The sequence below is a fragment of the Teleopsis dalmanni genome, chromosome X, assembly GCF_002237135.1.
Source record: "Teleopsis dalmanni isolate 2A chromosome X, ASM223713v2, whole genome shotgun sequence".
NCBI classification, from domain to species: Eukaryota; Metazoa; Arthropoda; class Insecta; order Diptera; family Diopsidae; genus Teleopsis; species Teleopsis dalmanni.
In genome coordinates, this window is record NC_051848.1 from 12,313,637 (window position 1) to 12,326,148 (window position 12,512).

General features: G+C 30.6%; 1 protein-coding gene across 2 annotated transcripts; it reads right to left on the minus strand.

Moving 5' to 3' along the window:
* Positions 1-2,148: 2,148 nt before the first annotated feature.
* Positions 2,149-5,324, minus strand: LOC119687441 (transformer-2 sex-determining protein-like). Of its 2 annotated transcripts, none has more exons than XM_038101757.1 (7): positions 5,077-5,324; positions 4,912-5,019; positions 3,004-3,046; positions 2,809-2,937; positions 2,540-2,730; positions 2,240-2,420; positions 2,149-2,177 (listed from the first exon to the last, which is right to left on the minus strand). In XM_038101757.1, the coding sequence occupies exons 1-6, from the start codon at positions 5,148-5,150 to the stop codon at positions 2,240-2,242; spliced, it is 726 nt and encodes a 241-aa protein (XP_037957685.1). In that variant the 5' UTR covers positions 5,151-5,324; the 3' UTR covers positions 2,149-2,177. The 2 variants fall into 2 exon arrangements, with proteins under 2 accessions (XP_037957685.1, XP_037957686.1); XM_038101758.1 differs by having other exon boundaries at positions 2,240-2,409; positions 5,077-5,323.
* Positions 5,325-12,512: the final 7,188 nt, after the last annotated feature.

Sequence of the window (12,512 nt, forward strand, 5' to 3'; positions counted from 1 at the left end):
TGTTGTTTTGAATTGATTGCTTTTTCTATTTATAATACATACATATACATTGTATAAAAAATATTTATATATATACACATGTAACTAATTTCACGAAATCCAGCTTACTGCCAAAAAACGAAAATGTCCATCGCTGAACCTAATCGATTTTAGACTCGCATGTGTTGAAGTACATGAGAGGACAAGTGGTTCCAAGAACTGTCAAATCTACGTCCCGGAGCCAATGACGTATTTGATGATCAAGTACCGTTCACTACACTCAAATGGGACTACACAAACGAATCGCTACGGGTTACAACAAAAACATAAAGGAAAACTTGAGAAGTCAAAAATAATAATTGTCCATCTACTGCTCATCTAGTCAGAATTTAACATTGCGAAATAGTCAAAAGGTAATGTCTCGTAGTTATTAATTCAAATACGTGAGTAACGTGGGCATGTTATGAAGAGAAGTTCTAGCAGACATTTAACATCGCGGAATACTTAAAATATTATTGTGATGTTATGGAAAGCAATCGCGGTGTATTTGTCCCGCAGGCTTAAGTCACAAGAAATCATAAACCGCGAGTAGTGCATATTATTGTGAAATCATCGCAGAGAAACGCTTTGGACGATTTGTAGATTCAGCTAACTCGACCACGATTGTTTTCAATAACTGCACGAAGATATATTGATTATTCCGACTATTATATGCAAACTCAATATGACTATATAGTCAATTGTCAATATGACTATATTGACTATTATTTTCAGGCCTGGATATGAAATAGTGTTTTATAATTGGCATAATTTTTTTTATTATAAACTTGAGTTTTGAATACCGTTTGTCATAAAAGAAGTTTGCAAATTTAATAGAAGTTTGACAAAAATATGATAAAAATTTGGTTCGAAACATGTAACAATAACGAAAGTAGGGAGAGTGAGTATGAGATAACAGTATCAGTGATCTATTAGAACACTTTGATTTCCTTGAATTGTTATTCATCAGTTGATGTTGATAGTCATCCTGGGCGAATTTTGTGCTCAACGTTTTCTTTATTTATTATAAATTGCTTATAGCAATTGTTAACTTTTTTTGTGAGATGCTTGCCGCCGAATTCTGAAAACTTAATGCAACTACTTTTGCTTTTACATTAACATTATCATCTATTTATTGACACGAAATTTGACAGAGATGTCAGTGACAGTACGTAAGCATGGACTGATACAATATATGCTGCAGTGACTTTTTCTATAGAGCAAGTAAGTGTGTTGTGAAAACTTAAATTAATTCAGATACCTCTACTTTGTTTTTGTAGAAAATTCGTGAAGTTAGTTCCGCGCATATATTTAATGCTGGAAATAAATAAATAATTGTAAACTAATTCGTAAATATTTAACAGAAATTGCACCAAATAGCAATGTTATTGGTGAAACTAACACTACAACCGAACCTATATATTTATATATATTTTTTATTAAACCAAAACGCAAAAATTGCAGTTTTAAGGTGTGAATTGTTTCGTTCTTCTTCATAATAAATTTTCTATAAAGGAGTTGTGAGCAATACAAGTTTTATGGCAGTATCTTGAACAGCATATTGTGTAATAATTTGTACATTTTTACAATTGCTTTTATTTATCACAGTCACAAATTAAGCAAGACAAAGGGATTAATAAATTCTAAATAGTAATAGAAATTTCAATAGATTTTAATGAAATTATTCAAATAAATTCCCTTAAAGCAAATATAATAATTATACCATTCAATTTAAGTAAATTTTAACTTTATCAATTAAACAAATCATAAATAAATTATGTAATTTTTAATATGAGGAATGAAAACGGTAGGTTATACTTTTACAGATCTAAATAGAAGTATTAATGGAAATTAGAAATATTTATGGATATTTGCGATAGACATTTTCGATTTTTACTCAGATCGCATAAGTACAAATATACAAACGAACTAAACATACTTATACTATTATTGATAAAAATGCTTAAAAATATATATTAGACATCGATAACATTTACTCAAAAAGTTGTTATGTACTACTAAAATATATATATAGATATATATGTATATTTGTGTATATTAGTAACTTATTTGAATTTTAGCTTGCTTCGTAGGAATTTGTATTACATAAATTTGTAGTTGATGATTTTGGAATTGTGGAACCAATTGTTTTTATAGACCTACAAATAAATTTCATTTAATACGAAATTCAATTGTTCTATATTTTGGAATGTTATCTCACTTATTGTTTATGATCGACTTCTTGTGCGTCTTCTATGTCTGTGGCGATTACTATATGAGTATCTATAAGAAAGTTCGCGTATTTGTGTAGGATAACGACTACGGCAGCAGCAGCAATGACGTTTAAAACGATGATGCTCTGGATTCTTATGACTAACTGGTTTAGAGTAACTAAGAATAGACTATTAGAAAAGAAACTGTTATTATAGTCGATGGGACCGACTATTGGAATTCACACAGCTCAAACTCATCATTCTATATATAAAATGAATCATTTACAAACGTATAGTTAAATACTTACAGACTATTTAACTGTTTTGTACAACGACCCATGTAAAGACCTGGTGTGGGTGAATGTGGACGTTGTGTGAATGAGTAATCAACTCTAATTTTGCGTCCATCGATGTCAATACCGTTTAGAGTTTTTTTAGCTAGTTTCGCATCATCAGTGCTAATGTAGTAAATAAAGCAGAAGCCTCGAAATAAACCAGTCTAAATGATAAACAAAAATATAAATAAAGGTTTAATAATAATATGCTTCATTGATTTGTTATACTATAATCTTCTTACCCTAGCATCTGTTATAAAGTTGAAATTTTCTATTGGTCCAAATTTGGAAAAAAGTTCAAATATGTACTTTTTCTTTGTGAAAATATTCATGCCGAAAACTCCGATACAACGACTAACAAAAGATTTTCCCTGCAAGTTGAAATGGGAAAATGATAACTGCTGATATACTTGTACGGAAAAGTGAAAAGTACTTACTACTGTAGTGACACATCTGTAGGACACATTTGAGCTTGATTTGCTATAATATGGAATAAGAAAAATCTTAATATATTATATAAATGCAAATTGTTAAATAAATTGATATGTACGAGTATAAAAATAACAAGCAGGCTCTAGAACTAGAAGAACGGCGAGGTCAACGTCCCAGAGCCGCTCGCCTGGTTTAGTGACCAAGTGCCGTTACCCACGCACCAGCATCCAAATCTTCTCCCTATTCCCGCTTCCACATCTTCAATCACCACCCATCCACATCCTAATCCAGCGGGTTACAACAACAACAACCAAATGTCATTCATCACACGAACTTATATATGCTGAATTACATTGAGAGCTGAAAGTTAACCAAGTAACCACAAAGTTGTTGATCTATTCAAATGCTGAATTGTGTTTTCGATTGAGTGTTTTTTTGCATACGAATGCGAAGTCTTTACGTCGTAGCAGAATTATTAGAAAGTATGACATTTAAAAAAATTTTTTTTAAGGAATCAGAAGTACTCGTCGTAGCAGAAATTTAATAAAATATAAAGAACTGGAGTCATATTGGAATTTATAAACGAAATATATATATATACAGTTAAATTTTCATAACTCGAATTTTCTATTATTCGAACCAAAAACAGTGCGCTAAGATTTTAGAGAGCAAATTACATACAATTCTGCTTTCATAACTCGAACAAAAATTTTGTTCCGTGCCGATAGGAATATGGGAAAGTGCATTTTATAAATCGAATTTTTGTTATAAGTATAAATGCATTTTGCTGTTAGAGGAAGTCCCTTTTTCCAAACCAAATGTGTAATTTTTTCTTTCTTATGTTGCTTCTTTGTGCAAATGTCAGTCACTGGCAGCGTGGTTTAAAGTAAATAAAATAATTTCCAATGCTACTCTTAATGATTATATTAAGCTTTACAATGAAATTTGTACATCAAACTTTTTCCTACAGATGGCGATATTATTGAGCATACTGGATTCAATTCTAAGCGCAACGGAAAGTGATGATGAGGGTTCGGTGGATGTAATTTTTTATCAGCATTCCAAGAATGAAGTAGAAGACTCATTCAAAATTTTGAATTTATATTTGCAAACGAATGATACTACAACTAATAGTGATAAGAGTATGAATAAAGTGGAATCTCTTTTTACTGAAAATAAGAAAAAAATTGAAGTCCCAAACCATAATTTCTAAATATTTTATTTCACTATAACTTCTGTGCTTTATTTGATTGCAAATAAATAAATAAAAATGTAATTCTAGTTTGTTTCAAAAATAAAAAAAAAATAAAAAATTCTCTAACTCGAAGTCTTCATAAGTCCAAACTTTGAACTTCGAGTTATGGAAGTTTGACTGTATATATTATATATTCACATAGACATCGAAAACTATTTAATCTGTTAGCATTTCTTATGACATAGCATCATGAGAGTTCGCAGCTGTTACTTCTATAGAAAAGTCTATCAAGTCCAAGCCATCCAAATAAACTCTCCGGAAGCATGAACCCACACATATTGTAAAATCGTATATCTTTAAACCGACATCGATAGGATAGGCATGTTGCATTTATCGTACTAAAACGTTTCACAATTTTATAATCCTATTGTGTAGTACACGGTTTTAGGTGAACTTTATATAGCACACTAAGGCCTTTCTAAATATTAATAATTTTTGCAATACTTTTCATTTGGTTTAAAATTCATCTGGATTATGTGTAGGCTACTATGCATGGCAGACTTCGAAGACTATACTCAATGCATAATTTATTGCTTAGCGGCGAAAACAGGTTGAAATTATTAAATATGTTTTCGAATCTTATTCACCATAAATTGATCAATTTATAAAACGTTATTGAAATTCGTTTCCTATTCAATCAAAATTCTGTTGGAATTACCTTAATGTACTACTTTCGGAACTGGAACGTCTTACAATTCTTTCATGCTTAGGTTCTTCATATCGGTGTCTGTGATGATGGTGTCCACTTCGATATTTTACAGTTTTACTATAAATGGATTGTAGCTCTTTAACAAATGTCAAAATAAACAAAGCATTTACTTACGGATAGTTTTTCGACAGCTTCGAACTAGAAGAAGCACCTGATTCTGTGCTGATGCTGCTTAATTTGAAACTCATTTTGTTTGAGAAATCATTTATTTCTTTAATCTGGTACAAAAAATCAAATCTTGGTCTAATTTATTAAAAATGAAATTGACTACCAACACAAAAACTCCGATAATTACAATAAAATGAAAACTTTGCTTAATGAAACTATAGACAGATGCTGTGTGGACTGTGGAATACGATCCACATACAAACAATTGACATTTCACAAGTCTTTATAAAATAAGTTGAGTAGATGCGACACTTCCATTTTTAAATTATTGTACGAAAACATATATAGTTGGATTTCATATGATTTTTAACAGAAATCATCTATAGTTAACTTTAAAAATTTTGTTTTATTTTTTAGATATTCATTGAAACATTAATATTTAAATATTTATAGTAAGATAAATTAATAATATTATGGACTTATGATATTTTACATGATTTTCAGAGTTGCTAGTTAAGTGTTTTGATTCATGGTCTCATTTCAATAGTTTTCGGTTCAATAACAATTCTCTAAATACTCGAAACCTAATTGATATGGTCATATTGAAACAGTGGCGTAACTACAGGGAAGCAACTGGAAGCAACGCTTTCGGGCCCCCGAATTTAGGGGGCCCCACTGTAAATGTTTGTAAACGTTTTTTGTTGGAATAACTTCATATTGCATTTTATAAAAGATACGTACATTTTAAATTTAAAGTACATAATATGTATGTACTTCAAATAAAATATTAAATCTATTTATAAAATAAAAAAGTTTTTCTAAGAAAAGTATGTGTCTTAATCGAGAGTTTATATGGAAGCTATATCTAGATTTATACCCATTTGAAAATAATTTTGTACGTTGTCTTTTGCAAATATCAGTACTGTATACACTAAATTCTATTTAAATACCTTTATTAAAAACGGATAAACCTCATATCCGATTGTTAAGTTTATATCACAGCTACAAGAAATAGACGTCCAATTTCAATCAAATCAAATGGTGAACAGGGTCGGCTAAAAGTGTGTGTGTAAAGTTTTATTCGAAGAGTTCAAAAGCTGAGAGAGTAGTTTGAACTGATACTGTACTGATATATACTTAATGGTATTTCCGACGTTTCCTTTAATACGTTACGAAAATCTTGACAAACCTTATATACCCTTTTCACATTTTTCGTGTAAAGAGTGTAAAAAGAGGGGCCCCTTAGTATGTTGATAGGGGCCCTTTAGTTAGAATTTGCTTACAGGCCTAAAAAATGTAGTTACGCCACTGTATTGAAAATAATTAAACTGATGAATTAGTTAAATTCATCTAATTAATGTTATTAATTAGATATGTCAAAAGAAGTGAAATGATGAGAAAAAAATTTAGGATTATTCTTTGGTTAAATCACACAAAATAATCATATTCAAGTGTACACTCATGGAAAAATTAATTCCATTGGTTTATATGATTATAGTAAGCGTGCTGTTAGTTAGTATAGTTAAATCATCAGCTGAAGTAATAATAGAAAAGGAAAACTAGAATTAAAAATATTTATCAGAATAAAAAATTTTATTGTACCATTGGACGTTGTGTAGAAAAGAGTCGATATGAAATGAGGCGGTTTACATTCAGAGCTACGCAATAGGCTAAGAGACGTAGAATATGCTAATGGTTTGATCTTCATAACTAGTTAAAATCTAATAAACTAATAAATTAAACTAATGCGATTTTTTTCTATTGATACCTATAGCGTACTTTTTTTTTACTGCGATAAACTCTTTAAGACGAGAAAATATGATTTAAAATTATATTTATTTAATATATTAATAGTAAATTTATAAGAATCTAAAACTTTTTCCTGAAATGTGTGACGATTTCGGTACTAAAATTTTTTTTTTTGAGTGCATTACATTCTATTAGGAATACTGTCTATTGAAATTTGTAATATTACAACTTCTCATTTTAAAATAATTATAACCAAAAGCATTACAAATTTTTCCAAAATCTTTTCAGAACTGTATGAAACCACAAAGATAGACTATGCATTTCTAATTAAATATATATAGTGTATATAGATATAATAGTATGTATTGGTCACAGTTCTACCTAGAGAAACGAAAATAAAAATTTATAAGAAAATCGATACACGTAGATCGGAAGAATGGGTAATTAAAACGGACTCGAAGAAAACTTATTTATTTTGGAAAAGGTATATTGTAGCAATCTTTATGTACAAGTGAAGATTGGTGACTATAAATACAAGGGAAGCGCAACCCATGTTTGAGGCCCTATGCTCAACTAGGAGATGAGGATGATAGAAGAAGAAGCGACCCATGTTTAGCCCCTTATTAGTCAATAGTTACTGTTAAGCGTATATCTCTTTGGGCTTTCTGAACTGATTCTACGAAATTTAAAATATTTGTTATTTACTAAGACACAATAACATTCCATACCTACCATGTATGCTGGACATAATTATAAAAACCTTTTTAATTTATGAATAAGTGAAAACACAAATCTGATATTTCATTGTGAAACTCGCTCTAACACAGTCTTTATTATATTATATAACGTATCCCTTTTATATAAAGACGGATACATCTCAATCAGAACTGTTTTGTTTAGTGAGGCGTGATATGTCCTGTCATTTAATGGCTATTGATAAAATCACCATAATTACCCACACAACAATAGGCATTTTCATTTCATTATTGGACCTATTTTTCTTATTTTACTGCAATTTTGGTAATTACCGCAATTGTTTTCCGCTCATCCAAATTTTTCGTTACTGACATTGGCACGCATTGTGCCAATTTTGTGCTGCAATCGCACAGAATCATCTAATTGGTTTCCCGGATGACACCATGCGTACTAAATTCAACTACGCAAAAATTTGCGGAGAAATGGTAGCAGCTGCCCACAAGCCCATTAAGAAGACAGGAAGCTATTACCTTATCAGTGCGCATTTGCATTCATTTTGGGCGTTTTTCACGGCTTTAGGCGGCGTGATCATTACTGGAGCCATTGGCGCAATGCAGTCTTCTTTCAAAAAACAAAAACAAAAAAAACAAAACAAACCACCAAATGATTACCGATTGTTGGGAAAGGTATTTCAACAATAAATGACATTTTTTTTAATTATTCAGAAAAAGTAAAAAAGGTACACATAAGGGAAAGGAATTATAGCATTAGGGGAGTTCACAACAGAAAGTTGCAATTCAGTGTAAATATAGGAAGTACTTTGCTCTGCAACATGCCAAGTTGTTTTGCAAAAGCCTGAACTGAATGATATATGTTCACTACACAATAAATACCATACGAGTGATAGATTATATTATTTGTTATTCAGTATGCGAAGGACATTGTATGGAAATACTTTCCTTTTACCTGCCTTTTTCTGTACACAATATTTTTTAAAAGGGCACAAAATTAAAATTTTAAGCTGTGATATCTACGTTTTATTTTCTTTTATTGGACAATATGGATATGAGAACACATTGTAGAATTGGTCAATAGTCCAAAAAGAGTTTTTATAAAAAAATGAAATATCTGAAATAAATTCAAGAATAATGCATATTTACAGCATTTATAATATAAAACATAAAGTATGATGAATTATGAATGAACACATAGATATTCTATATTGTATGTTGTCTGTTAAGAATCACAGCAAAACAAAACACAATAATACAATTGCAAAAATTATGTACAAAAATAAAATAACTACCATATATATTTGCAACAACAACGATGTTGTTTTGTATGCTATATGAGCATGTAAAATATTCATTTAAGTGGATACTGTAAAATTATTAAGCAAATAAATTATTATAAATTGAACATTTGTGAGCTAATTAATAATTTTCGAAATAACTATTTGTGTAAAGAATATATCAAAATAGAAATTTAATTTATTTAGTAATTAGAAGACTTTCAACATTTAATTTACCTGTTTCAGTGAATGATATTAAGAGTTTCATTACTACTTTTTATTTTAATTATTACGTATGATTGTAGTGAAATAAACAACAGCACATAAACCTTTTTTTATATAATTTTCGTAATTAAGAAGACCTAAGTTTGGTCTTAGCTTGTATTAAACAAAACAAAAATCCAGGACAAAGCACAACATTACAATACTCAAGTTGAACACAGCATTTTTAGTCTACTTGATAAACAATGTTGCGGTTATGACTCCTCTTATAAAAATTAATTTTTATCACAAAAATGCAAATCTCAGTTTTAGTCAAACCAACAAACAAACTGGTCCTAGTTCTCAATACATAACATGTTTTATCAAATTCAGAATTTGAACACGGAATGCTAATACACTATCTTTAAGAATTCAGTATTCAACTGACACTATGGTGCTGATAGGTCACTAAGTATTAGAAAGACAAACAATGAGAGTTAGTCTACTCGATAATCGCTTTTGTCTATTTGTGATTACACATGTGATTATACATTTGAAGAGAGTTTTTGCTCCAATTGGACTTTCTTGGCTATACCCGTGCAAGAACTACTAGTATTTTGTGATTTGCAAGAATCCTAAAAAATAAAGAAAACCTTTAGAAAAGTTAACAGTCCAGTACAATCCAATACAGTCCAGTAGAGCAAAGTTTGCCTCTAGCACAGCACAGTTCAAATTCAACACAATACACTACAGCCTAGTACAGTTGAGTACACTCCAGTACACTCTAGTAAACTACAGTACAGTAAATTTTAAAAACTCTTTGAAATCGATATTGAGCGCGTAGTCAATGTACATATTTCAATAAAATGCTTCGCTTATGCTGTGTATATTGTAATTATCCACTTCACAACAAATTAAACTTTTATTGTTAAAGATATAAAAAAATTACTATCAGATATGTTTAAAAAAAATGTGTAAAATATTTTTTGTTTCAGCCTTAAAAAGGTACATAATTACCGGATTTTTTGTTCCCGAAAGTTTGAAGTACATTTTGAAGGGAGGCAGCTCAGACACAAATTCATTTTGCGCTCATTAAATATGCAAATTTTTAAACCCTTTTCGTTTAATTTTTTGTGTAAACACTTAAACTTGAAAATCCTTTTGTTGTTGTTTTTTTAAAGGGGGTTTTTTTGATGTCTCTAAAATATACCTCACACAAATTTAAATGGGGAGTTTAAGTTGATTTTCAAACATTTGTGTTCCTGAAAATTTAACACATTTTCAATTCTCAAAAAAGTTAAAGGTCATTAGGTGCTTTTCCATACATTTTTAAGCTTTGAAAGGATTTGTAACATAGATCATTTTTTCAGTACTAATAGTTTTTCAATGGTATCAAATTAATTTTTGTACATAAAATCTCGGTATTTGAATTTAAAGGATTATGGATAGTTGGAGAAATCTATGACATAGTGTTGACTCAACGAAGATTGAAATTCCGCAACATTTGTTGATACTGTAGGTCTATTCGATGGATCAGTAGTTTCGATTTAGTATAATTAGTATGATCGTCTCTAAGCTAACTGATGAATTTGCTTTTTAATACAAACAAATGCAAAGGTTACATATCAACTTTATAGGACTTGGCATTGTTCAACTGTAATTTTGATAAGTTTTTGAGATGGGTGAGAAGTGAGCCAAGATAAGGCAGTTCTCCAGTAACGTCGTATTGGTCTTAGAAAAATAATTTTCTAAAGTGGCACAATCACTGTGTTGATCGATTTCAAGAAAAAGACATCGTCATCACTTAATTTATAGGTGATAACAAAAAAAATTATATTAAATTGGCCATTGTTAGTGTTTGAACCCAAGACCTGTACCAACTACAATAGTCGTTTTACTTATCAAACCAGGCACAAGTAAGTTTTAGGTTACAGGTAGTGAACCATAGTAACCATAGTAAAAAAGCAGAAGAAATATTTCCCATCAAAAATATTCTGTTGTCTCTGGTAGATGGAAAGCATCACTCAAGTTATTATTCAAGTTATTGAAATTACCTCCTACGTATTCATAAGAAAGACTCATATTATTGGTTCGGAATGTCAGAGTAGTGAAAGGTCTTTTATACACTATTATAGTAATGAAATGGGGAAGTGAAACGAGAGAACGGTGGTGAAGGTTACGCTGGCAAAGAAAGTGCTATGATTATTAAAACTATAGGAAGGATGTTATGTACGACTTTATCAGGGTAATGAAGATCAGAGTTGTAAGAGCGGAGGGAATGCATTGTACATTGTTAAAAAATTTCTACAAAATTATTTCAATGTTGAAGTAGTAACATTAAGGTGTGATCAAACTGCGTCTGCAGTAAGCATTATTAAAATTACAAAGATTAGGTTATATTCGTACTAAATTGTTTACTGAATTACTATACCTGTAGCAAGCAAATTTATATAGTCATATTCGATCTATATCGATCGGCAGATATTGAATTCCGCCGTGAATGATGACAATAGAATGTTTAATAAAGTATATGGAGCTGAAGGGTGAAAAAACTATCTTTTAGTGAAAAGTTTTATCTCAGTTGCTATTTCAATAATCTTATGCTGAATAATCGACTCTAATTTACTGCAAAAATATTCATATATCCAGTAAAAGATAATATCTATCTATATTATATTTAAAAACATTTGATATATTTTAAATAAAACGATCAAAAAATAAACATTGCTATAATTTTTTGAATTTTATTAATTGATCAATGCTGAATCAAGTAACGCCACTGGTTTTCTTGACACTCTTGACCAGTAGATCTACACACCAAACAACCTATTTAAGGAAGAAGAACAGATGTCCAATATCGGTCGAAACATGCACTCATGCAGAGTTAAACTAATTTTTAATTATAATTGCAATTATTCGAGTTTATTTTGTTATTACAGCCGTTAATTCTTGAGACCAGATTAATTATGTTGCTATCGCTCCTGCTATTTCCATTTTCAAATACGTAATTTATGCGCAACTTGCAAACTGACCCGTCCGCTCAGCGGGCAAAGCATCACCAGTGTCCGGCAGCATGTAGAACATTGCCGAGGCTATGCAAAAGGCTTAAAGTCAAAAAATCTGCCCAGAACACTTCATTCCAACATTTTAACACGCACACAACAAACAACAAACAACAAACAACAAACATCAAACATCAAATTCCAAAGCCTGAGCGACAAACGCTCTAAATCGGATTTCATTATGAATCTGTCAGATACGTGTATTCACCCCGAAAACGGATAGCGACCGTTTGGCACCCGTTCGCAGTGCGTTAGCTGGTCAGTCCGTTCACTTGCCTTGCTACTACTCACAGCTGTCAATAAGTTACCCCGCATGCGGCTTCGGCACTCGTTGGTTTATTTGTTGCGAGTTTATTGTTCTGTTCGAAGGAAGGGCGTTACTGAGGTTTTTTTGTTATCGTTTTGTTTTTTTTTTTTGTTTACATCTATAGAAGTTTGAAATC